The sequence below is a fragment of the Felis catus genome, chromosome B2 (genome assembly GCF_018350175.1).
Source record: "Felis catus isolate Fca126 chromosome B2, F.catus_Fca126_mat1.0, whole genome shotgun sequence".
NCBI classification, from domain to species: Eukaryota; Metazoa; Chordata; class Mammalia; order Carnivora; family Felidae; genus Felis; species Felis catus.
The window spans coordinates 43420310-43447670 of record NC_058372.1 but is presented as its reverse complement, the minus strand read 5'-3'; the positions used below and the strand labels follow the sequence as shown (position 1 = coordinate 43447670).

The following is a 27361-nucleotide window of genomic DNA, read 5'->3' as shown; positions in this document are numbered from 1 at the left end:
CCCCCGGAGCTGATTGGAAATGTAGTCTCAGGCCCCCATCCCGGAGCCACTAAAGTAGGATCAGCATCTTAACAAGCTCTCCGGGTGGGTCCTGCCCACCGAAGTCTGCGATGCATTGGGTGTGCCAAGAGCTACAGAGCCCAGGCAGCTGCTGGCCTCAGCCCATCAGCCGTGTGCCTTGCAAATGCTCCGGAATGGGCTTGTACTCTGCAATGTGGTTTCTGACCCTTGGTTCATTTCCAGGAAAAGAGCAATAGATCTGCTTCTGACAAATGAATTCTAGAATTCTAATTCGAATGGGAAAGTGAGAAGAACCCTGCCTCCTTATGGGAAGTGAGATCTTGGAAGGCATAGATTATTCCAGACTTCTGAAGTTCCATCTAGGTCCCAACCAGGGATGGAGACGTTTTTGGTTATCATAGCTGGGGTGGGTGGTGGCATTGGCACCTAGCGGGTAGACGCCAGGGATGCTGGCTTCCTCCGCAGTGTCCAGTCACTCCGTGACTCAGTTTCTTCCCCAAGCCAGAGGAAAGGGATGGATGTACCAAATGCAGGGGAGTCAGGGAGTTTTAGAAAAGAATCATGAGGACTTTTAGAAACTTATTCTTCACAGGCATGAGAAAAGTTGAAATAAGGCCCAAAGGAGTAAAGAGGGCCGGGGACAAACATCCAAGAACAGGGGCCCGTGCAAAGCAACAAATGACGCAGAGTGAGGCCAACCTCCAGAGAGTACATATAAAATTTTTATTTCTGACTCAAATACTTTCTTATTCATAAGAAAGACTTAAATATCCCCCCTTCTCCAAATACATCAGATTTTTTTTTCACTTCTCTATTTCCCAAACTTCTTAAAATGTGGTTATAATGGGAAAAAATAAAGTTAATCAGCCCAAAATAACTCTTTCGAAAGAAATACATAAACGGCCCCAGAGATCAGATACACCGTCAACAACCCGCCGAGGAAAGCTGGAGCCGGCTTGCTTTCCCTCCATACACATGCGGGACGCGAAAGGATGGTTCTCGGAGCATCCTTCCCGAGGTCCCACCTCCATCCAGGGCCGCCAATCCTGCCAGAGCTCAAGGCCTTTTCCAAACAAAACGAGGAGAAGGGCCTTGGAAGGGCAGGAGAGCCCAGGGAGGGGTGGGACAGCCGTGCTTTTGCTGAGAAAGGGCCTGGCCGCCCAGAGCCTGGGAAGCACCATCATTTCAGACCGAGACGCCCGGCAGAGTAATCCCCTCCTCTGCTGCCTCTGCTGGGCTCCCCGGTGACGATGGGCAGGCGGGGAGGCCGGGTGCCCTGGGGGTCCCTTTGCTGAGCGCGGCTAAGGTGCACAGGCGGGCGGCAGCTCGGTTAACTAGTTGGCGTCCCGGGCCTCCTGCAGGGGCTGCGGCGGAGGCGCCAGGGACGAGGCCAGCTTGGTGAGGGCCCTCGCGATGACGTCCAGGTGGCCGTTCATGGTCCGCAGCTCCGCCAGGATGTCCCCGACGCTGGCTTCCAAGCTGGCGGGCGCGGCGTGCGGGGCGCAGGGTGGCGGGGAGGCTGCCGGGGCCTCGGCGCCCTCCTCCCTGCCCGCTGCGCCCGGGCGCGGGGCGCGGCCCCTCTCGGGCCCTGGTCGCTCCCGCTCATCCCTGCGGACGCCGGGAGGGGTGGCCGCGGGGCCTCCGGGCAGCCAGTCGCCGAGGCGCGGGGCCGCCTCCGGGGAGGAGACGACCACCGAGTAGAGGCCCGCGCGCCCCGGGGGCGCGGCGGCCGCGGGGGGCGGCGGCAGCAGCGGGGGCAGCACCGAGGCGCCGGGGGAAAAGGCCTGGGGCTCGCAGGAGGAGGAGGGAGAAGGCAGCGCGGCGGTGGAGGGGCCCGGCTCCTCGGAGGAGAGGAAGAGAGTGGTGGAAGACGGAGAGTCCAACGTACTGGGCTCCGAATCTGTCAAGGGAAAACAGGAGAAAGGGTCACTCGGGCAGGTGTGGCGTGTCAGCTGTATGCCTGGCTGCACATTGGGCGCTAAAGGAACTGAGAAAGGTGGACATTTACTACCCACCCCAGACTTGCAGTCTAGTAAGGAAGAGTGGGTTGTTCATGTACCAAGAACAAAGTGGGAAGGGGGTGGGGCTGAGCATAGAAATTCAGAGGCAGGGAGATTGTGGAGTCCAACCAGGCATCCAGGTGGGTCAGGGTCTCCCCTGAGGTGTAGTTGGTGGCCCTACTGTGAATACAGTGGGGGCCTGGGGGACCGTGCAGAGTCGCAGCCTGGGTGGAGGCAATCTTGCCGAGGACACTGAAAGGAGGGCCCTTGCCCACTATCCTCAGAAGCAGAAGTGTGTTAAACGGATGGCCCCCTTCACTGCCCCAGCAAAGACAGGCTCTCAGGGGGCAGTTGAAAGAGTTTGGGGCCAGGAGCCAGATGACCTGAGTGCCGACTGTCACTCTGCCAGAAAGTGGCATGGAACTTTGGCCTAGTCCCATCCCCCGCTTAGAGACTTGGTTTCATGTCCCCATCTGTACAAGAAGGTTGGGCGCAGTGACCCCTCTGGGACGCTTCCTAGACTGATCAGCCTGCTTTCAAAAATCTTCAGGGGCGCCTGGGTGGCGCAGTCGGTTAAGCGTCCGACTTCGGCTCAGGTCACGATCTCGCGGTCTGTGAGTTCGAGCCCCGCGTCGGGCTCTGGGCTGACGGCTCAGAGCCTGGAGCCTGTTTCAGATTCTGTGTCTCCCTCTCTCTGACCCTCCCCCGTTCATGCTCTGTCTCTCTCTGTCTCAAAAAAATAAACATTAAAAAAAAAATTTTTTAAAAAATCTTCAACTTGAAGCCTTGATCTGAGGTCCTAGAGCGGGCTGCTCTCAAAGACCTGGAAGGACTTTACAAACCCACCTTTGTTAGTTCTCTCGTAATCCCCTGAGCCTCCAGAAAGAAAGTGGGAGGCAGCTCTTTGTGACCGGGTATGGTAACATGGTTTACCAAGTTCACATCGAAGGATCCACATCAAACCAAACGACCTTCCCTCAGGCGTCTCAGCTGCCCTGTTTGCTGCCTCGGGGTAGATGGTCCGTGCTCACCTCTCTGAGGCCTCGCTCCCAGTCCCGGCTGGAGTGTGTCTACTCTTGGCTTTCTGCATTGTCTGTTGGGGGAGCCCCCCTATATGCTCTGCCCTTCAGGGGTTCCAAGACTTTCGGAGGCAGGACTTACCTCAGCTTGTTATCTTGGGAAGGGCACCATGATGAAAGAGGCAGTGAGCAAACCTATCCCCCTGGGAAGGTGAACAGGCGTGCTGTCATCGCTCATCACCGGTGAGCTGTCCCTTCACCTGGGTCTGGCTGAGACTCGGAGAAGCCCGGGTCACCTGGTGAGAGCTGGTTCCCTCGTGCATCCTGACTCTGGCACCCAAGTGTTCTCTCAGGGCCCACAGGCCTCAGATGCTCAGGTGTCGTGTCCAGTTTGTGTGGTTGGCAATTACGTCTGATGGGACTACAGGCGCTTACTCCTCGGGGGAACAGAATTTGTGGAGACGCCACAATTATGCCTAAAAACGCCTCTGGTGGAAACTTCATGGGTACTTTCTCCTGTTGGTTTTCACAGAACTGTCTCTTCTCCACCAAACCTTAATTTCCTCAGGCTTCTGTGATGATCTTCTTTTGTAAACCAAGAACCCCAGACACGTCTAAGCACAGAACTCCCGTGAGTTGAAAACGATAAGAAAAACTCTACAAACTGATCTCGTTTTACTAGAGGAAGATGTCAATGAGCTCCACATAGCAGCCAGGAGGCTTTTGCAGCAAAGCAAAGAGCCGTCTAATGTGTGGAATGAAATGGAAGCAAGCACACAGAATGTTCTAGCGCAGTGCTTCCTAAACTTTAGGACAGGCTGTGATTCAGCAGGTCAGGGGTGGGGCCTGAGGCTGCATTTTTAGCCAGCTTCCGGAAGATGTGGATGCCGCCGGCCTGGGAACCACGCCTTGCATAGCAAAGGTATAGACCAAATACACAGGTTAGCAATAAAACATAGGATTCGTGGCCATAGCAACCGGAGTAACCAGGGATAAAAGCAACCTGGAAGCCTGATGTGATCCTGAAGATAATTACAGTAATGAGACTAATGACTGACGTCTCTCGGCTGGCAGGAGATAGGAGAGGTGGCCCCTCCCGCAGTTAGTTTGACAGTCCCCCGCCCAGCCTTGAACCTCAGAGCACTGGCTTCACGAGGCATAAAGACTTCCTAAAGAAGAAACTCTTTCACTGTTGTTCCAGCTAAGACTTCAAAAACACATCAAGTTGTCAGGACTCAATCCGCCCTGACTGGCAAATAGAATTGAAAACAGAAGCATCTTTTTAACAAGCGCATTACCTTCCTGAACTTTCTCTGGGCTGTCAGGAAACCTGGTTGCAGCCCCAGCTCAGCTAAAATCTGCACTGAATGATTTATAGTTCTCGTCCATCCCTGCAACTGATAATTTTATCCCTTATTTGGACACGCGCCTTTGAATCAATGACATCATCTTTATGCAGCTTCATCGACTGCTATAAACTAACGTCAGGGTCCTGTTGCTACAAACACAGCTCTTGGTGGAGGTTGGGGGCTCCCAGGTGCAGAGGGTCAAGTTAATCAGATTGCTCAACTCCCCCCTTCGCCCCCTCACATGGTCTCTGACCCGTATCCTGCTTTATTAGTCTTCTGAACATGATGACCACCTGATACTTTATGTATTTTTTGTGTGTGTCTATCAGCATGTCATTCCTATAAAAACAGAGATACTGCTTTATTTCATTCTCTGCTGTGTCACCAGGGCCTAAACAATCTAATAGATGCTCAATAAATACTCGTTGAATGCATGCCATATAATCATCAGCAGTCCAGAAACACAGCCACAAACGCAATAAACTGATCCAGCTGGATGTTGTTTAATCATTCAGTGCTTCAATTATGTATACACTCGTGCACTATTTGAGACAAACTTACGCTACAAAACTTATTCCTTGCTTATCTGATATTCAGGGGTAACTGAGTGCCCCATAACTTATGTGGCAACCCCGTGGGAGGTCAACATTTTCATCTTGTTTCCTAGATGAGGAAACTGAACAAAGAGAAGCAAAACAGCCTGGGTGTTTTCGTGGAATTTCAGAGTTAGAAGGAATGTTTGCTATTGTTCGGATTAACTTCCAAAGGTGTGGAGGTGGAGGCCTGTGCGAGGGGGGGACTTGCTGGCTACTGACACAGCAGAGAACAGAGAACACAGAGGGACACAGTCTCCTCTCTCTGAGCAACTATTCGGTCTTCCCAGTAGCCGGTCATGGAACAAGTCTGCGCCCAGGGTTGGCGACGCGCCAGGTGCCATCGAGGCCCTGGAGACACAGCTGACCCAGACATAGTCCCTACCCTGAAGGAGCGGAGACAGGCCTGTGGGCTCTCGGGTTGCCTCAGGCACTGGTTAGCCCTGGTTTGCTCAGAGAGCTTGGAGCCTCAGCCTTACAAAGGTGTACTTGAGGCTGGCGTGGGAACTGGGGTCACCCAGCCGTTGAGTCCACCCTTTCCACCACGGCCTTCCTCTCCCCGTTGCTACCCCCACCTTCCTCATACTTACAGCCATTTTGGGGAGATGTTACTTCCCGAGGTGGGAAGGGTGAGTTTTAACTAAATTTCGGTGATCCTGGTTCCTATTTGCCATCCCAGAAATATCTTTGCAGAAGTCAGTTTTGAAAAAAAAAAAAAAAAAATATATATATATATATATATATATATATATATATAAGCATTTGCAAAGGTTCCATTTGCTCTAGAAATGAAAGAATTGCAAATTAAAATAATGAATTATGGGGTGCCTGGGTGGCTCAGTCAGTTAAGCTCCCAACTCGATTTCGACTCAAGTCACGATCTCGTGGTTCGTGAGTTCAAGCCCCGCATCGGGCTTCACGCTGACAGTGCGGAGCCTGCTTGGGATTCTCTCTCTCTCTCTCTCTCTCTCTGCTGCCCTCTCTTAAGCCCTGTCTCGAAATAAATAAACTTTCAAAAAACATTACAAAGAATGAATTATGAATTGAAATATATATTGAAAAAATATATATTGAAAAATATATACATGAAAATATATATTGGAAAGATATATAACTAATAAGCACTTGAGAAATGTCCCTTCTCTCTAGGCACACAATAATTTGCAAATTGAAATAACAGTGAATGATAAATGGGAACAATTAGGAATCAAGAATAAGAAATTGCTATTTTTCACTTGTAGACTTTTCAAAAATTGCCAGGAGAGAGGCATTCTAACACCCTGTTTGGAGTAGAGTGGATCGGTACATCCTCTCCGGAAAGCAATTTAGGAAACATGTGCTCTGCTGTTTAGTGAGAAAGGAAATTGCCAAATCGTGCTTTGTGGATGAGTTCAACTGCTTATAGAAAGATGTGTAAAATAAAGATTGGGAGGAAGGACATGAAGCCGTAGGTATGGGATTATCCTTCCCTGAATTTTCCAAGACGGCTGCAGTGGCCAATGCACGGATATGTCTTCCCTCTCACCACTCACCGACCTTTAACAGAAAGTGACTGCTTCCCGCCAAGCCTGCAGGGGCAAGGTCTTCTGACCACTTTCTTTTCTATCTTATTGCTGAGTCAGACTGAATCATTTCTTGGCTGGCAACTAGCCACCTCGAAAGGCCGATTTTTTTTTTTTCCATCCATCTGGCATTCCCAGCCACCACCACTCACACCCACCAGCCTGGGGCTGGGCTTGCTCCGGAGATGCCTGCAGCAGAGGTGAAATGCACAGCTGCCTGTGGGAACCCGCGATTCGTTTGCAAAGAAACCCTTGGGATCCTCCTCTCCCTACACCCTGCTCCTCTCACTGGCTTCCCCTTCTTGATAAAATGACCTTCCGTTTGCTCAGCCAAACCCCCAAGACTAACCCTTGACCCCTCTCTTTCCCTCACCGCCCCCTGCCCCCACCCCCCACATCCAATCTGCCCGCAATGACTGTAGGGTCTGCCTTGCAACTATATCCAGCATCTGACCATCTGTCACTGCCTCCGGGCAATCAACTTGCAGCCTTTGGTGCCTGAGCCAGGACCGGAACACAGGTCTCCTGAGTTCCAGGTCAGTCTTTTCTCTGCCGCACTCAAAAGCCTACTCGTTTGGAATCATTTAGGACTCTCCCCAGCCCTCCTGGCCACCCACCGCCACCTGCCTACGAAATCTTTTGCAGAGTCCTAGCCTCCTTTATCTTGTATGTGAGATAATAGCTAAATTCTTTCATTAATTCATTCAACAAATATTGACTGAGCACATACAGTATGTCCCACAGAATGCTCTATGTTGTGCAAAGCCAGACCTAAACCCTGACCTCACTGTGGGGGCAGAAAAAAAAATCAAACGATTGCATACATAATTGTGTAATTGCAACAATGGTACAATCGACATGCTATAAGCATCTAAATAGGAGGGTTGACCTAATCCAGGAAGATTCCCTGAGGAAATACAGTTTGAGCTGAGGTCTGGAGAATGAGTAGTTAAATAAGAAGAGGGGGGAAGAATGTTGAAGTCTAAGCAAGGGCCTGTGGGAGGAGGGAGTGTTGCAAATATGTGGGACTCCTAGAGAAAGCCAGTGTGACAGAAAAAGAGACGGCGAGGTGAAGGAAGCATGAAATGAGATGATACTCAAGAAGAGAGGAGAGGTCAGGAGATGTAGTGTATGATATATACTGCCACTATTGCCCAACATCCATTTTTCTCTTCTTCCTCTTTTTTTGGCTGTTTATGACCACTTAAAATAAAAATTACATTTTCTAGCTTCTCTTCCAACTAGCTGCAGCTAGTAACTAAATTCTGGGCAGAAAGATGCCAATAGAAGTGCTGTGTGCAATTCTTCCTTCCTCTGCCTGGGATTTGGTTGCAATGGCTGGTGCTCAAGCAGCCCTCTTGGACCACGAGGTGGAAACCATCTGCTATGGATGATGGAGCAGAGCGCTGAGTCCTCGAAAACGTTGAGGAATTGGTGTGCCAATCCTAGCTAGTTCAACTACAAACTTTTTGCAGTCAAGGTGGTAGGTGACTGGCCTAGAGGTTCCACGGCTCTCAGAAGAGACACCTTAGCACGTGGCTTGGCCATCAAAAGCACTCTGGACACGCTGGCTCGTCTCGTGAGCATGGTCAGTGTCAAGTCAGGAAGCCTGTCATCCGCAGGCTTACCCATCCAAACCCCCTTAAGCTGGGTTTTCTATCACTCACAACCGCACTAAATCCTGATACACATGGTCTTGTTGAACTTGCTAAGCAGTTTTGCCATTATCCCAAGAGCAATGGAAAGCTTTGGGAAAGTTTTAAGTATAAGGGTGTGTGTGTGTGTGTGTGTGTGTGTGATGTAATTTTGAAAAGCTCACCCAGCTGTGTTGGGCAGGGAGTAGACATAGTAGGAGCAGAAAGACCAATTAGGAGGTTGTAGCTGCGATGAGAAATTATCAAATGACAGTGGCTTTTGTTAAAGCGGTAGCTCTGGAGATGCAGAGAAGTAGGTTCTAGAGACAGGTGAAACATGGAAGTGTTAGAGCTTACTACCCCCAGGGGTAAAGGAGTCTTCAGAGAAATGCGTGCCCAACCTGGCTACTGCTCCGGTATAAGTTTCCAGAAATTCTTACTCCAGAAGGGGAACTTTCCCTTTCTTGTTCTCTGGAGTCCAGATGGCCCTTCCCAGCCCACACCCAGCCCTCCAGCATAGCTCAACTCTGACCACACCTCACCAGAGGCAGCCCTCGGGAACCTTTCCCCAGGAGCCTAGAGAGAGGAGAGACCAGGTAGCCCTGGGGAACCACAGAAGCAGAAGCCTGTGAGAAGAGGATGAAACCTGTCTGCGGAAGAAACAACAGCTCTCAGCACAGCAGCCAGGCCCTCTCCTTTGATGGTTCCGACTTGGCCGGGTCGCTGCTTGCTCCTTTCGGAACGCTCAGCACACAAAAGGGAGGGTGAGTGTCTGATGAACTCAACCCAATAATATTCACTTCTTTTATTTTCCAGGAACGTCATGAGACCCACAGGGCAGTCTTCTGGTTTTAAGACCTGGTGAGTCAAGTCTGCAAATACTTCTGACTCAGTCTGATCCCAAGTTCTCAGCAGGCATCTCCCAGGAACCGGGCTCAGCGGGAGGGCTGGAGCGAGGCAGCCCGGCAGCCTAGAGGAGGGCCGGCTTCTCTGGGGGCTGCGAGGAGGGCTGGCTGTGGTGCGGATGATAGGCTTCCTGACTTGACACTGACCATGCTCACGAGACGAGCCAGCGTGTCCAGAGTGCTTTCGATGGCCAAGCCACGTGCTAAGGTGTCTCTTCTGAGAGCCGTGGAACCTCTAGGCCAGTCACCTGCCACCTTGACTGCATATTAAAGTCCCCTGGAGAGTTTTGGTTACACTACTGATGCCCCCAACCAATTAAATGGGGCTATCTCGGGATGGCGCCCAGGCAGCCCGTGTTTTAAAAGCATCCCGGGTGGTCGTAATGCTAGGACACAAATAGGGTTATTCATATGATTTTTCATTTAATCCCAACAACGACACTCTGCCCATTTGCGAGCCGGGAAACTGAGGCCCACAGAATTTGGATAGGTTGGACAATGCCCAAGGCTGACAAGACCCACATCCTCGCCTGTACCTGGGTGACTCCCACAGCAGTGCTCACCCCTGTTGATTCCGTTGGTTGCATTCTCTCTCCTATCCTCTATTTTGAAAGTGAACTCTTAAAATGTAAATCTCTTTTGCCATTCGCGTCTTTTTTGGTTCAAATTCAAGTGCAGTCTACGGCTGCTGAACAGAAAGGACTGGCCCAGGGGTCCCCGAAACCATAGCCTTGTCTTCATCCAGGCTCTGCTACAGCCAACAGAAGAGGCCCTCCAAGGAGATGCTGGGTAGCCCTGACCAGGACTGTCCCAGGAAGAACACTGCCCATCCACCATAGTCCCCAGCCTCTGAGAGGCCGCCCTCGGGAGATCAGAAGGACCCAGCCCTGGGGAAATCTTTGGTCTCTATTTCCAGCAGCATTAGTGATTGCCCAAGGAATGACGTGAGGAAAGTCATTTTACTTCCGTGTGAATTATTCGGCCTCAAATCTCCTAGTGGCTGAGGGTTGAGCTAAAGAGGAATGTTCATCATCAGTCAAATTAGTAAAGCAAACTGGGTGGGAAGCAAGAAGGGCCACCAGAGAGACTAAGTCAGGCAGCCAAAAGGACCTTTAAAGAAGAGGAGAAAAAGAAGTGAAATCAGGTATCTGTATGCCATTGTTCGCAGAAGCTTGGTTCATGATACCCAATATATATATATATTATATATATATATAAAATATATATATTATATATAATATAATAATATTATAATATATATTATATTATATTATTATTATATACTATATATTATATAATAATAATATAATATAGTATATATTATATATACTATATAGATTATATATATAGCATATATTATATTATATATGAATATTATTCAGCCTTAAAAAGGAAGGAAATTTTGACATATGCTAAACGGATGAACCTTGAAGACGTTACATACGCGGAATGAAATAAGCCAGTTGCAAGAGCCCATACACAAAATATTGTATGAAACACCCCAAAGAGGCCCCTGAGGGCAAGGATCACTTATTCAGTCCTGGATGTAAACATTACTGCAGCATCGGAGATGTTTCCTTTTTTAATCGCTAGTGTCATCAATTCCAAAACACCTTTGTTGAGGCTGTGTGGGTATAAGTTGGAAGAAAATAAAGTCCAGCTCCTGACACTTTTGTATCTACTTTTAGACCTGTTCCGCTTCCGTAGGCAAAGTGATTTCAGCCCTTCAAGCATTTCACAGCCTAGCCTCTGGCTTTGCAGGGCCACACATTCTCACTAGCGCCACCGGCCGCAGGAAAAGAGGTGAGAGTTGTCTCACTTCAAGATCCACATGGTCGTCAGCCAGGCTACTAGCTGCCCCACCCCTTCCTCATTCACTCTGCTCCAACTGTTCCTTGAAGGTACTGGACGTGTTCCGACCTCAGGGCCTTTGCACTTGCTTGCTCTGTCTAGAACGCTCCTTCCTTAGGTATCTGTATGTCTCGCTCCCTCCTCCCTTTCCACCTTTGCTCAGTCACCTTCCCAAGCGGCCTTTTCCAAATACCCTCGTTGTCACTGCTACCTGCGTTCCTCCCCACATCAGCCTTCTGTCCCCCTCGCCCTGTCCCACTGTCCCACTCATGTCCCGGGACGCTCTAGGTGGAGGCGCATGAGGCTCGGCGATTACGGCCTGACAGTTTGAAGTAGCCAGAGCGTAGGGAGCACAGGGATGGGAGATTTGAGTGACGTGGCTTGAAAAGTAGCAGGGACAGATGGCCGAGGAGCTTGTCTGTGAAGCTAAGGAATTTGAACTTTAGCCGGCAATGGGGAGCCACTGAAGGGTTTTAAGTAGGAGAGTGATAGATTTGATTTGCATTTTTTTTATATATTTTTTTTCAACGTTTTTATTTATTTTCGTGAGAGAGAGACAGAGCATGAACGGGGCAGGGGCAGAGAGAGAGGGAGACACAGAATCGGAAACAGGCTCCAGGCTCCGAGCCATCAGCCCAGAGCCTGATGCAGGGCTCGAACTCACGGACCGCGAGATCGTGACCTGGCTGAAGTCGGACGCTTAACCGACTGCGCCACCCAGGCGCCCCTGATTTGCATTTTTAGAAGATTACTTTAGCAGCCAGCCCCGTGGAGGTTGAACCGGAGGGGGTAAGGCTGGAGGCGAGGAGACCAAATGCAAAAGATTTTCTATCTTGGACATTAAAGCTAAAATGATATTACAGCAGACAAGGAACACAAGGGTGAAGTCAAGGCAACCAGTATTAGAGGCGATTTTTTTTTTCCCTAGGAATGGATTGAATTTCGGCAAAAAGAAGATTTCCTGCCATCCTTTATGGGACAATACTGTGAATGTTGGCTCCTGTCCCCGTTCATGTTGGCCACCCTGGGTCTTTCATGCATCACCATTCAATAAAAGCAAGTGTGGGTTTTATGGGATTGTTTGTTAAGCCCCAAGCCAAACTTTTCTACTCGCTCAGGCAAGATTGTTCTGCCAACTTTTAAATTGGCTGTATTTTTACATACAGGGTGTGAAGGATATCTCTATGTGTCTCTACAAACACACCCGTTTGGAGGGAGACACATGGCACTATATATAATAGCTTTATGTGTCTTTTTGAAGGGACGTTTATGCAACCTGTATGTCCCTCGCCGTGGATATTTTTGTAGTATGGAGAAAGGGGGAGACAAAAGGAAAGAGTTATTCCCACGCTATAACCAACTTTGGCTCGTGAAGAAAAATTCAAAATAGGTTATGTTCCTTAGCAATGCCTCCAGGGTTGAACAGTTCCCAAATCGACCCATTTAATCTTTCTTCCTGGAGGGCCACTCACCTTTGAGCTTCCTTTTTTTTTTTTTTCTTTCTTAAGTGTCATTAAAGAAATAATTTGGCACAGACCAGACCCTGCGGAAGCCCAGGCTCCCTGCCCACCTCCCCCCCACCCCCTCAGGAAGAGCTCACCAAAGGGGCCATCTAGACTGTAAAAAACAAACAAACAAACAAACAAACAAAACGGGCTGCTTGATGAACTTGATGGAAGGAGCCAGTTGTAAAAGATGGCATTTTGGTTTTAACAAGGCCAGGAAGCCCGGAGCGGAGCCAGCTGGGTAGTCTGAATGAACCCAAGAATATTAGAACCCGGGGTCACACAGAGCTGGGACGCCACCAGGAATGCGGGGAGCAGGGACAGTCTGGCGGGGGGGCTGGGGGACAACTGGAGCCCTGTGCTGCCAGCCTCTCCCATGCGAGTCAACAGGCGGAGCTGGAAGTGACCAGGACAGCTGGACCAGAGCGGCGCTGTGCCCACTGCCCTCTTCACACGACAAGGCCCCAGGACCTCTGGGGGGGTGGCTGGTGGACACACGCATGTCCACCCACCAGCTCAGTGGGGACAGCACCTCAGAGAGGAAGCCTGCTTGGCTGGCTCCAGGATGCCCCCTTGACCCGCACCGAGTAGGGAAGCAGTGGGCTCCCGGCTGGAGAGGAGGGAGGGGTGAGGCCCCCCACCCCACCCCCCGTCTGCCCCAGGCACTGAGCAGCCAGGTTCTAGAAGAGAGTGTTCCCTAAGCCAATGGCAGAGCAAAGGGCTCAGGATCCCCCAGGACGCTCTATTGTCACACGGACCAAAGTGACGATGCCCAGCTCTGGACATGCTTGGCAAACATCTATTAAGCGGATTACCCTGTTTCTCCCAGCATCCTCTGCAGCCCTGGGAGCGGACCCTGGCTCTTACCAACCGATGCCTCCGGTGTCTGTCGCCTCCTATTACTACAATCCCCCAGCATCTTCCACACCTAGAGGAAAGTGATCCTAAGAGACGGCCACATTAGTTTCTCTAGCTGCCCCATCCAGGCGTTTTCCGTCCTCAGTCCTTTCCCTTAAGGACTCCTCTGAGATGAAACCTCCCGGCCTTACCACTGTGTCTCTCCTCAGATCTTGTCTAATTTGGGTCCCAGCTGGTCCCTTTTTTTTTTTTTTTTTTTTTTTCATTTCATACCATTCCTCCTAATGACAACCCTTTGTGCCAGGCTCAATTATATACAAAGCTCAAATGAGCAACCCCAACTCTAAATTTGGCTCTATCCATTGGAAGGGGAGGTCATGGGCATCTTGCTTTGCCCAGAGGGAAAGATGCTGGTCCCTGAGGGGAAACAAAGCCAAGGGTGGGGGGTGGGAAGTTGTGCAAAAATAAAAGCCTAGAATGAAGGAATAGACCAGAGCTCGTCGCCCTAGGGCATGGGGGGCGCCAGGCCCATCCTGCATTTTTCTGCCGGCCAGTTAGGACTTTGTTCTGCCACAAGGCGTGCAGAAGCAACAGAAGTGCTTTGAGTTTTCCTTTTTTTAAAAAAAATGTCCTCCAGCCTGACCCTACTACCTATGTTCTCACTGCAGGGTCAGCAGAGGGCGAAATGACAGCATTCTCCGGGAATTTCCTGACTTCTGTGAATTTTTCTCAAGATCTGGCCATGAGTCAATGTGACGCACTGTGACACATGGTGTGGACTAGCAGTGGCTCCCCCTCCCTTCTGAAACACCATGAGAAGCATCTCCCTGCTGAGTAATGGAGGATGAAAATCCATAAGGCCCCCGTCCATCCCCATGTCTCCAAATGAGAGAAGAGGAGAGAATTATATTCACACCATGTTTTCGTCAGGCTGTTAACATTCTCCAGAGGTACAGACAGAAAGATCTCTGTTGAGATCTTCACTTACGACGGTTCACTTACTTCCTTTCAACATTAAGCTCTCTTGTATGATTCATGTTGATGGTGGTAATTTGGGGCATTGAGAGTCTGGGAGCGGGGACATGAGAAGGGGATTGGAGAATGGAGGAGAATTGCTCAGATTTGCAATGCCCAGACAAGATCCGAGAACCTAGAACATTCCCTGAAAGGCTCAAGGACAGTTGGACTGGGTAGGGAGAATTATCGGGTCCCTTTCATTGATGTTGATGACCAATCTGAAATAGTCGAACAAAACCGATTCATTACATTCTCATGTGTGAATTGTCTGACTACCAGGATTGGGGATCACTTGTTCGTGGAGACCAGCTATGACGAGTGTCTGTTCCAGATGGTTTATAATTGCCCCAAGAGTCTGGGGGCAAGCGCTCGGATCAATGACATCCTTCAGAAGATCCCGGAATTAAAACAAAGGGAGTGTTCAAATGAGACTGGTAACTGTCTGCGGAACCCGGCCTCACACGAGGTTTTGGGGAACATATGTGGAAGCATCTTGCAAATTGTCAGACCCTATGCAAACAGCAAGGAATTGTTGATATTACCGTCATGAGGGTGCATAGCACAACCACTGTGGAGGCAAAGATCAAGGCTGTTTATAAATACAGCCTAGGGGCGCCTGGGTGGCTCAGTCGGTTGAGCGTCCGACTTCAGCTCAGGTCACGATCTCGCGGTCCGTGAGTTCGAGCCCCGCATCGGGCTCTGTGCTGACGGCTCGGAGCCTGGAGCCTGCTTCCGATTCTGCGTCTCCCTCTCTCTCTGCCCCTCCCCCATTCATGCTCTGTCTCTCTCTGTCTCAAAAATAAATAAACGTTAAAAAAAATTTTTTTTAAATAAATATAACCTAGAATACCTAACATCCTTATGAGTTTTGGGGTGAGTATCTTTATTCCTCTCTTTCAGATGCAGAAAATGAAGGGTAGATACCACGTAAGTTGGGTGGGCACCTCTTGTCCTAAAGTCACAGCTACTCTGTCTCCTTCTCCTCCTTCTCCCACAGATCCCTGAGGATCCGTCCCTGAGGACGGATCGTCCTCACTTGCAGGAAGCCTAAGTTGGGAAGGAAAATGCCAACTGCAGGCGAAAGCCCGCAAAGGTCTTACACCTTCTGCCGTCCCGAGGTAAGCTAAGATAAATATTTTCCGGGGCGCTTTCCACCAACCAAGATGAAAAAAGGTAATTTGCCTCTTCTCCGGATCCCCTTCTTCCCCTCCCCCAACCCACCTCCCCTCCCATCATCTCGCCGCATTTAATCTAAAAAGGCAACACTCCAGTTTCCTGCTCCTTCTGGAAAAGAAAACCTCTTTCAGAATTGCTGCCTTTTCACTGCTTTCTGAAGGCAAAACAAGAGAATGAAAACGAGGCCCCTGGACAAAAAGGAATCAAATCTCAGAAAATCACGATTTTTTTTTTTAAAGTTTGGTTTTAAAAAGTTTTATTACCCATTATGTATTTTACTAGATATATTCTTTTTTTTTTATAATTTTTTTTTCAACGTTTATTTATTTTTGGGACAGAGAGAGACAGAGCATGAACGGGGGAGGGCAGAGAGAGAGGGAGACACAGAATCGGAAGCAGGCTCCAGGCTCTGAGCCATCAGCCCAGAGCCCGACGCGGGGCTCGAACTCACGGACCGCGAGATGGTAACCTGGCTGAAGTCGGACGCTTAACCGACTGCGCCACCCAGGCGCCCCTAGATATATTCTTTTAAAATTGTTTTAATGATGACTTATAAATTTATAAGTATTTTTAAACTAACAGAAAAGATAGTCGACCATTTGCCAACGGCTCTTTGCTTGTTGAGGTGCGGGGCCCCTGGGTCAGGCCTGCCCGGAATGGGATGGGTCTGGTGGGAGCCCGGCATTTCTCGGAGCCCCGGGCAGGCCTCTCTTATTGGCGGGCTCCGGAGACATTTTCTTTCAAACTCTCCGTGCTGTGTGGCTCACCTGTATACATAATGAGCAAAATAACATTCTGTCCTGCCCCAGGTACGCAGTGAGGTTTAATTATTGCAAATTTGTGAAATGTTTTAAGGCCCTTGGATTAAGGCAGTTATATGAGAAAATCCACATATTACCGCAGTGCAGAATTCTGCTGAGTCGTTCTGTTTCCTGTCGCTGCCCCCCTCTGTGTCTTACATTACTTGGAACAAGTTATGAGGTCATCAGAAAGCCTTTAAGTAATTTCTTGGCCTACTTTCCTTTACCTTAAAAGAAAAAATCTTCTTCTACTTCTGTTTCTCTTGGTGTTTTTGTCTCCTCTTCTTAAGACAGCCAAAAACTCTTTGCTCCTGACGGGGGGCATCAGAGTAGGAGCCAGTTGGTTGGAGATGGACCGACCCTTTTCCACCTTGGTGTTTTCTCTTCGTCTCTCTTCTCTGCCTCTCATTGCCTGAGCTCCCTACCTCCAGTTTTTCTTATGTCATACGTTTTAATAACTTAAAACAAATTTGCCTCTGAGCCCTTGGCTGCGAAATTCGCTTCTGCTTCTGGGACTGGCGGCCAAAACAGGGTACTTACCAAATCCACCCACTGGCGCTGCCCCAGGGGTGTGGGTTACTGCCTCGTTGCCCCAGGAGGCTCTTCCCCACTCAGGGCTTGCCCACACCAGGGTCACACGCGGAATGTGGGACAACACCCAGGCAGCTGCTGGGGCGGTCGTGAGGCAGCGGCCAAGAATGCCCCTTGCCCTGGCCGCAGCTGTGTCCCCTCAACAGGTGCTGCCTAGCGGCTGGGTGCGCCCACATGTGTCACATCCTCCTCCGGGCGCACAGAAATGCACCCCACATTGGGGGCATGGAAGCGGGCCCTCTCTTCCTCCCCTCTGCCAGGCCCGAGACCACATTTAGTTTGAGCACAAGACAGTTCACTGTGACCAAAAGCACCCAGAGTCACATTTGTCTGCTTTTCACCCTCAGCATGTGGTAACCTGGACAAGTTAGAGCCGCTCCTCAAATGAGAGGCAATCCCCCCACCCCCGCCCCCGGCCTCACTGCAAGGAAGGATGTGCCTCCAGAGAAGGCCACGGCTGACCTTTCCCTGACTGGCTCCGAGAAGGGCACCAGACAGCGGCTGCCACCCCCACACTGCCCTCCCCCGAAAATTCTGTCAGGGCCCAACTTCCCAACTCCCCTCAGACTGGAAGAACCACATGAGGGAGAGTGAGAGCAGGCCTGGGCTTGGGACCGGACAGAACCAGGCACGTTCCTCCTGCCCTGGGGTCCCCTTGGTCATCCCTTCCTCCTCTCCTTCATTGGCTCCTCCCCAGCCCCAGCAACATTCACTCCTTCCTCTTCTGCTGGCCGCCATTTCCACTCCAGTCTACCCTAGCATCTCCCCTCCCAGCACCTACTCTCCCCATCAGGGATAGGTAGTTATCTTGGGGGAGGGGGGCTGTTGCCTCCTCAACAAGACGCGAGTGGGGACCGTGTCTGACACGTGTCTTACAGCAACCCCCAACAGCGTGTTATTCATCTCTGCAGAAATGAAAGCCAAATCGAAAAACATCGCATGCCAAGCCCTCTGTGCGTCTGTGTGTGCAGTCGAAAATCTAACCCATGGGGCGCCTGGGTGGCGCAGTCGGTTAAGCGTCCGACTTCAGCCAGGTCACGATCTCGTGGTCCGTGAGTTCGAGCCCCGCGTCAGGCTCTGGGCTGATGGCTCGGAGCCTGGAGCCTGTTTCCGATTCTGTGTCTCCCTCTCTCTCTGCCCCTCCCCCGTTCATGCTCTGTCTCTCTCTGTCCCAAAAAAATAAATAAACGTTGAAAAAAAAATTTTAATAAAAAAAAAAAAAAGAAAATCTAACCCAATCCTTTGTGCTCTGGGAAGAAACTTACCACCGGGTCTTGCTTACCAACATTTTACTGTATTTTACTGTGTTTTATTTTGCATTTCCCATGGTCTATTAAGTGGACTCCATGAAAAGACAGTTCCATGTAATGGAACATTTCCAAGTAAGGCTGACACGTGCTGAGCTGAACAAAGTTAGGTGGTTTCCACACTGTAGAACTCCTCGGGACCTGACCAGGGGCATGGTAATCATCCCTGAGGAGGATGTAGAATTCAGTTTCCAAATTTACTTGCCCTCAAAACCCCCTTTTTGGAGGACCCCTCTGAGGGACCGATAGGCTTTGGTCAATGCTACAGACGACACGAACTCCTCTCTTGGATTACGTACAATGCCTACAGCACAGGATCAGGAAAAGCCCGACACTTAAGACCAACGCTTCTGCCTTCCTTCAAGCAGGAAGAACACAACTGGTCTCGTCTTCCAGAACCTTGAGCTGTCCCAGGTGGAGGAAGCCCTTTGGCAAATGACGGACGGCCTCAAGTTTTTACTCCGGGGTATGTTTTCAGCCTGGATAATGAGGGGATAGCCAAAGTTGTCCTTTCCACAATAAGGCCCTCGGAAAAAGCCACACCCCTCAGTTGTTCACCGCCAGCAATACCAGCATCAGGGCAACAGAAGTATTGCAAATCCTAGAAAAGTACAGACCTAGCACTGGGCTGTGATGACTCTTAATTACACCTCTTGCTCTCCTGCTGCCCGCCTTCTGGAACCTGGCCTAACTTCCTTTGAACCCCTCCCTAATCAACTCTTACCTCCTGGCCATCCAGGGGTTTATTTTGATGGTCCAGATGACAAGGATCTGGGATTTGTGCCCTTGTTCTGGAAACCTCTGAACTGCCCTATGGTCTAGACATACATCCATAGGCCAGTCTTGTTTTTTCAGATCAGGGGGAAGAGAAGAAGGCTCTTCTAGCTTCCTGGGAATGTCAGTGACCTCAGTATTAGAGAGTGGAGGGCTGGATGGGTAAGAGGCAAGCTCAGGGCCAAGCCAAGGACAGGGCCAGAGCGTTTGGAGAAGCCAGGCAGGTTCCAGAGGGCGCCGTCAGCATGGAAACTTTGCAAAACAGAGTCCACTTTGGATCTCTATACGTCTTGCCATTTACAGCAGCATCACTGTTGACAGACTTTACTTCCATCATTTTCTCAGTTCTCCCTGACACTGTCCCTACAAAGAAGGGCAGGGATTAGGGGAGAATCAGGCAGATGACATCTTCTGCACCACCATCAGGGTTTCTAGGAATCACAGCAAGCATCTAGAGGCCAACCCTGGGCCTCTCCATGGGCACAAGCACCAGGTGGGGCAGGGATGAAAGCAGTGTGTCCATCTGTAATGGCTGCCTCCTGGATCATCTCACGGGGGTTCTGAGACTCATGGTGGGGAGAGGGGGCACTGAGAGAATGAAGGGCCAGTCCCTCCTCCATTCTTCCGCGGCTTACCATTCCTGCTACTCAGCCTCTCTCCCACATGCAGATCAAATCCAGACTCCCTCTCTGCCAATACATGAGGGAACAGGGGACCCCCAAATCCCACCTCATTAGATTCCAATTCAAGATTTACATGATGAGTGTCCCCTGAGCTGCCTTACCTGGGACAACCGTATCATAAAAAAGACAGCCTTCAACCCCCTTCCCTTAACCACTTACTCTGCTCTATGGCTTGAGTGCCTCCTCCCCTTTTCAGGGCCTTTCCAGGGAACCTCTCAAAGATGGCGGCAGACTAAGTCTGACTTGACCCCGTCAAGATTTAACCCAAGGTGACCATACCTCCATCTTCCTGACAGGTGCATATGGAGTGACAGAACAGGATGGGTTCATTTCTGTCCCCTCTCCGCTCCCCCAGGCCTACCTCCAGGTCTGTGCTTCTAGTTACAGACACCCCAAAGCCGCTTCCCGGGATTTTTGCCCAGCATGAGTCAAATGAAGCCCAAGATTAGCAGATGATGTTCCCCAGACGGAAGAGCCCTCGGAGCACCAACGTGTTGACAGAGCTCTACGTGCTTCCTGCTGCTGTGCTGCAGCAAATTGATCCTGTGACTGCAACTCCAAGCCTTCAGCGGCCCAGTCTCAGACTTTAGGATCCATAGCCGTAGCCTCAGCCCTGCACACACTCGCGCTGTCTGCAGGGACCTGACCACGGCCACTGTTGCTTGTCTGGCTGCTCCCTGCCTCCCTTCCCTGGAGCCCCAGCAAAACCGTCAGAGCTCAGAGCTCAAGGTGGCGCAGGAAAGACTCCAGGAGAGCCCCCACCTGTAACGTGGGAGAGTCAGGGCACACTATCCAAAGACACAAGGGAAGGGGACTCTAGAAAAGGGAGAGAAAGGAGGGGAGAGAAGAGAAGGCCGGGTGGGGGAGGGAAGGAAAGGAAAAGAGAAGAAAAGAGAAAAAGAAAAGAGAAAGGAAGGAACACCGGGCCAGGAAACCTTTAAAAATGAACTTTCTCTGGGACACCTGGGTGGCTCAGTCGGTTAAGCGTCCGACTTCAGCTCAGGTCATGATCTCACGGTTTGTGAGTTTGAGCCCCACATCAGGCTCTGTGCTGACAGCTCAGAGCCTGGAGCCTGCTTCGGATTCTGTGTCTCCCTCTCTCTCTGCCCCTCCCCCATTTGCACTCTGTCTGTGTCTCTCAAAAATGAATAAACGTTAAAAAAAAATTTTTTTTTTAATGAACTTTTTCTTCCCAAACAGAGGGATGTGACCAGGGGAGGAAGGCCACAAAAGGGAGCACATACAAGCAATTATAAATATAGTTATTTTAGGACTTGGTGGAGAATGGATGCTGGTGGTCTCCCCCTTCTTCCTGGTGGGTCGGCGTTGATCCCAGGGAGGAAAAACTGGGCCATCACAACCCTGGCCCTGCGGCCCGACGAGGCGGCCAGCGGGGAACCGCAGTGGGCAGCCACACAGGCGGTGGCCCAGGGCCGCACCTCCGTGCAGTCGATCCGTATGTGTGAGCAGCACTTTGATATCTGGCCACGAAAGGGCAAGTTCTCAAAGCCCCCATTCATGAACCCTACACACAGGAGCAGCAAACAGTAAAAAAAAAAAATTGTTTCTCTGTCCGTCTAGAAAGGTGGGTTCCTGTTTATTAATCGTGGACCACATAAAGAATGCATGGTTACAAATGTTCTTTTTGAGGACCTCAGAAGCTGGTGGCTGGATGTGAAAAAATAATAATAATAATAATTCCATCCGGTCATTACCTGGGACAAATAGCTGCTGCTGTGGCCCCTGTGTTAGTTTGAGAAGGAAAATTCTACAAAAGTACAGGGGGCCTATTTTCGGTAGGCCGTCCCTCATTTAGGGCAATGTGGCTTTCCGTAGACCCTACTGGAAACAGGCCTGCTGGTAGGAGCTCTCAGGTAGCAGGGTCAGCAGCCAGCCACAGCTCCCCCTTCTTCCTGCTGGCACCCCCTTTTTCTTCCTCCTGAGTCTGTAGCAATGAGAAACATTAGCAACTCGCGCCCTGTGGAAGTCGGAGAAGTTCATTCATCAGGCAAGGCCGGCCCAGGCCGGGAGGGTCCGGCCTCCGTCGGAGAGCACAGGCCGTCCTCCCTACCTTCAGCAGGGACTGTGGAAGAGGAAGGAAGAAGCAAACCCGAGAGAAGACGGAGGCACGGGCTGTCCTTCGAAGCTTAATTAAACAAACCGATCAGCCTTACATGGGGCACGCTGTAGACTACCCAAATGACGAAGATAATTGTTAACAGGGAGCGATGCTATTCCAGAGCAGGGGGCGAAGAGGAAGCCGGTTCAGGCTTCCAGTGCAGTACAAAAAAATTTGAAGTGTAATAATTAAATACAAATTGTGCTTAGGGGCAAAAAAAAAAAAAAAAAAAGCCCTTGCTGTCTCCAGATAAGGGGGCAAATAACAACAGAAGTGGATGGGGAGCCATCTACATTTAATTTATTTCTCTGGAAGATCCCAACTGATTTCTAGGTGAGGGGATCCAACAGGCCTGTCACCGAATCACAAAGTTGTGTCCAATATGTGCAGTGTCCCCCCTCCAGCTCCCAGACCACCAGCACGTTTTACGATTTCTTGATGTTACAAATATTTGGCAGTGTTGAAATTGAAATTGCCCCATAAACTCAACCTGGGGCTTCATCTGCAGTTCTGAGGCCTTCTCCGAGTGCCTGCTGGAGCCCAGCCCGAAATAACCCCGGCTCATCTTATTCTAATGTGACAGGAAATTCTGTCCTCCTTCCCATGTCTGCCTCCCCCCTTTTGTGAGTGAAGGGAAGGTCTCCATTTGGTTGAGGTGGCTGTGTTGTCTTCCATACACACGGATGCACATGTGGTCAGGGCGAATTGCCTATGGGTGACCGTGAGGTCCCATGAGCAGACTGTAAGGCTGGTTCTGAGCCTTGGTAGAAAAAGTGAGTCCAGGTCAGGCACCGGGACAGAGGCCATGCCTGCCACTTTGTGCAGCCACAGGGCAGCCTTCGTGGTCTGAGTCAGAAGGTCCTCTACCCTCCTGCCTGGTCAAGGGACCAGAGCTGAGTTCAGGCGGGGGAGCCACAGACGCAGGGGAGCAGGCATGTCTGAGACAGGGGTGGAAACCAAGGCCCAGAGGGTCTGCCTGAAAGAGGCACCGTGCAGGGTGAACGAGGGAAGGGAAGAGAAGCAGGAGACAGCCACGGTCGGAACTCATCAGGGTACCCAGGGACATCAAGCGGGTATGTGCCCTCATTGGCGAGCCCACTGTCTGCTTCTGGCCACAGAAGATTCCACTCTATGTTAAGATATTGACATGTGTCTGCATCACCTATTTCTTTGAGGTCAGTTCTCAGAGAATACAACGTAGTTTCCATCAAAGTCATCCTGGCCTCATGTAGAGAAGTCGGTATAATTTCCCATCTTCTCAGGTGAAAAACTGGGAATAGAGAAAAAAGTGACTCCAGAGGAAACCAGGCAGGGTACCTCAGGCCAGGCCTAACGTTCTGTAGTTCAGCATGGCTCAGTGTCTACGGGCAGGGGCCCGAAAGGCCTTTCGGGAAGCCTGGCGGAATCTATACTTGCTTGTTAAGCACCTGTCTCCAAGAGCCAGGTAAATGTCAGGGGGTAAAGGACCTAACCCATGGAACTCAGCCATTTCTTCTACAAGCTTCCGATGCCCAGACAACACCATGGGGGAATGAAGCCCTGGACAGCAGCCCAAACAACATGCGTTCCATCCTTGCCCGCCTAAGCCAGGCCTGTGCACGGCCATCAGACCCCATCCCCAAGTCCCCCTCTCCAGGAATGACAGCCAGCTCTGGACGCCAAGGAGTAAAAACAGGAAGGTCAGCCCTGCACATCACCAGGTGGGGCCAAGTCCCGTGGCGAGGCCAACAAAACCCAGTGTTTCTCCCAAGGCCACACCAGGCCGCAAAGCGACTACCAATCAATCCCCTCCTCTTTTTTGGGGATTGCCTTGCCAGTGACTTCCCCAGCTCTGCTTCTCTCCTCCTGCCTCAGAGGTTGCTGAGATAATAAACTATCCGTCCCTACTTTGTGTTGGCATGCAATCCAAAGTAGACCTCTTTTTCCCACCTCCCTCCTTATAATTATTCAGTATGAGTCCGAACCATAAAAAGCCCTTTGCCATTCCTTCCATCTGAGATGCCCACGTCTGTTCTCCCTTGCTGCAGTAAGGTAATACGCCTGACTTTGTTTGACAACATGTGGATTCTTGGTGGTTGTTACCTGTTGGAAAGAGGAATACAGGGGAACGTAACTGGGGCCCAGCCTTGCTTCTGGAACCACAGGGGCCTCTGCAAAACTGGCCTCTAGTCAGGGGTGATTCTGGTGTTCTGCTGAGATATTCACCTTGGAATCAATGCCTGGTTTTCCAGAGACTGATCTCAGGCCCCAACCACGGAGTTCATGACCCACATCCTATATGTTCTTCTCATTTCTCCTCGAGGCCACATTGCAATATGTAGCCAGGGTTCTATGAAGAGAGGAGAGCTGAGGGACACCCCGAGCTCCGAAATGCAAGTCTTTGTTGTTGCTATTCTTTATTTTTACATGGAAATAAATCTTAGTGTATTCTTTAAAAAAAAAATTTTTTTTAATGTTTATTTATTGTTTTGAGAGAGAAAGAGACAGAGCGCAAGCAGGGGAGGAGCAGAGAGAGAAGAAAACACAGAAACCAAAGCGGGCTCCAGGCTCTGAGCTGTCAGCACAGAGCCCAGTGCGGGGCTTAAACTCATGAACCATGAAATCATGACCTGAGCTGAAGTCGGACGCTTTACCGACTGAACCACCCAGGCACCCCTAGTGTTTTCTGATTTAAAAATAAAAGTGCAAGGGGCACCTGGGTGGCTCAGTCGATAAAGCGTCTGGCTTCGGCTCAGGTCATGATCTCATGGTTCGTGGGTTCGAGCCCCGCATCGGGCTCTGTGCTGACAGCTCACAGCTCGCAGCCTGGAGCCTGTTTCGTATTCTGTGTCTCCCTCTCTCTGCCTCTCCCCCACTTGCACTCTGTCTCCCTCTGTCTCAAAAGTAAACATTTAAAAAAATAATAAAAATAAATAATAAAAAATAAATAAAAGTGCAAAACATTCAGACTCCGCACAAATATAAGAAACTAAAACTAACCTGAAACCCACTAGTCCGTTAGTCATCATTCACAATGGGCTGACCCATCTCTCTCTATCTCTGCACGTGAGCAGAGATATGCTTTCTGTACACATGGGAGACCATGCATACTGGTGTTCTACAGGGTGCATAGCTCGCTCTCTTTCCCCTTTCGTGGTCTTTTTTCCTCATCTCCCACCTCCCTCTCCTCCACATCCCCCCACGAGGAACCAATGGTACCGAACGTGCCTCCTTCCATACTGCTCTCCAGTCTACCTGCCCCACATAGTTGTGAAACATGACAACAGTCTTGCTCCTGTGGAAGGCCCAGAGTTGGACAATGGACCCTGGGGGCAGACAAAGAAGGAGATCCGCCTAAGCAAATAAGGAAGCTCGGATTAGAAGTCAGAAGGCCTCTAACCCACAGATGCTAGATGTGATGTGATAATTTTAAGGACTGTTGGAGCCAGCTGCTGGGCCATAGCCAAGTTCTACTCCAAATATACCGGTAGGGCAAAGAGAGAAGCCTCACAGCATCCTCCTCCTCCCTCACCCAAAACTAAATTTCATAAGATGAAGGGCGTTCTGTGTGGATTTCAGCCCCTGTAGGCGGGACTTCCAGTTGGTTCTCTGTGCGTGGCAGTGATTGGGGCAGGATGGCACCCGACCAGGTTGTTTCCAGCCTTCTTGGTGGCTGCACTCCCCAGAAAGCTGTCCCCAGTTGGAAAGCACGCCTCAGTCCGACTGAACAAAATCCCTCTCTGCTCCCACAGAGCAGATTCTTTGTTTCTCCCTTTCTCTCCTCTGGTTATTTAAGATCTTGGTGTTCCTACCCTTCACCTGGCTGGGTCCACCCGACTCTGCACTGAGCCTGTCCATACATGCTGCTCCTTTCCCATCTTGCACGACATCTTCAGGACGCTGCCCGTGACAAATGGCCATGTCGCAATGTGCCACACTCCACAGTGTGCCAGCAGGGGGGGATGCCATGCTAATCAAACCGATCTTTTAAAGAAAATTTTTTTTGACGTTTATTTATTTTTGAAAGAGAGAGAGATAGAGCATGAGTGGGGGGAGAGCAGAGAGAGAGGGAGACACAGAATCCGAAGCAGGCTCCGGGCTCCGAGCCGTCAGCCCGGAGCCCGACGCGGGGCTCGAACCCACGGACCGTGAGATCGTGACCTGAGCCAACGTCGGATGGATGCCACCACGCGCCCCGATCAAACCTATCTTCTGAAAATTCAGACGTACGCTGACGATGAATTAGACGGCGGTTATTTGTTTAAAAACCAATTGGCTGCACGGGAGAGGCAAATGCTATTTAGGACTACAAAAATAAGTGATGGGCACCCCAAATTTCCGGAGCATATCTGTTGCATTAAGAGAGGGGGCCACATGTTGGTGCCTGCTTGTGGGTGCGTTTCTGCATCCATCAGCCTGGGCCTCTGGTCTCTGGCCTTTTCCATCAGGACCAGGCTGCCTGCCTTGTGCTGTTCCCCTTCCCGTCACTCTCCAGAAGCAGCCGCTTGCAGGCCACAGCTCTCTGTGCAAACAGGTGCTGCAGAGTTCACCCAAAAGATTAAAAACACACACACACACACACACACACACACACACACACACAAAACTTTCCACTCAGAGCAGGCAAGGTTTACTTTTTTAAAGTAAGTGTTACTTAACAGAAGGCCTTGTAAAGCCCATAAAACCTTGGAACATCTGGTAAACGGTGTCAGTTTCACACATTCTCCAGCACAGGGTACATGACTCTTGTTTCCACTGGCGTAACCCAGGGATGCTGGTGCATCTCCGGGCACCCCGCCCACCCTGACTTTCATGGGACAATCCCAAGCCAACAGGTCTGTCTCCACCTTCCACCAATCCAGCAAGAGACAGCAGACAGCCTCACAGGCCAGATCCAAGAGGCCAGGAAGGTGGTGGGGAGAGTGGAATCGGCCAAGGACATGTCTCCTGCTGTGACTGGCACACAGGGCATGCTGGGAGCCTGGGGGAGGGGTGGGGAGGAGGGCATTACATGTGGCTGGCAGACTGCTTTCTGGGGGGGGTGCCTTTAAAATACCATGAGAACCTGCGGTTTTAATCTTCATTCATTTATCCTAGATGCTAACCACACCACCTTTTGCCCGGGTTAGGTGCCAGGGGCTGGGAAAGGTGACTCAAAAACATTGAATAAATCAACATTTCCGAAGCTGTCCGGAAATGAGGTCACAGTTCCATCAGCAGATGCTATTTCCTATACCTGTTTTTATATCCTGGCAATTAAGGACCCCAAAGGCTCCACTGTGAGATCCTGACTTTGCTATCAGAAGGCTTCTTTCTTCCCCGTTGGCCTGCCTTCCCACTGTGTGGCATTCCATCTTAGGGGCAGTCATAGGAAAACATCAGAGGGGTAATGTACAGCTGGGGTCCCCAAGCAAACGTCTCAGAAAGCAAACCCTGACCCTTTGGCAAATTCTCGCATGCTTGCATGTCTCTTCGGGGCACCGCATTTCGGGCTCAGGATGGTCCCCTCCCCAAAACCCAGCAGAGGTAGGGCAGTGCCAGTATCCGGGAACGATCTAGGACCCCCGGCCAAAGGAGGACTGACTGTGTGTTCTTGGGCAAGCCCCTCACCCGAGCCT

The 27361-nt window shown here is 50.5% G+C and overlaps 1 protein-coding gene across 4 annotated transcripts in view; it reads right to left on the bottom strand.

Annotated features, from left to right (window-relative positions):
• Positions 1-721: 721 nt before the first annotated feature.
• RUNX2 (RUNX family transcription factor 2) overlaps positions 722-27361 on the bottom strand; it is a 330028-nt gene continuing 303388 nt past the window's right edge. For all 4 annotated transcript variants that reach the window (XM_045058569.1, XM_045058566.1, XM_045058567.1 and 1 more), the window contains one exon: positions 722-1921. In XM_045058569.1, coding sequence (XP_044914504.1) covers positions 1356-1921 — 566 coding nt within the window. In that variant the 3' untranslated portion in view covers positions 722-1355. The remainder of the gene's footprint in view (positions 1922-27361) is intronic.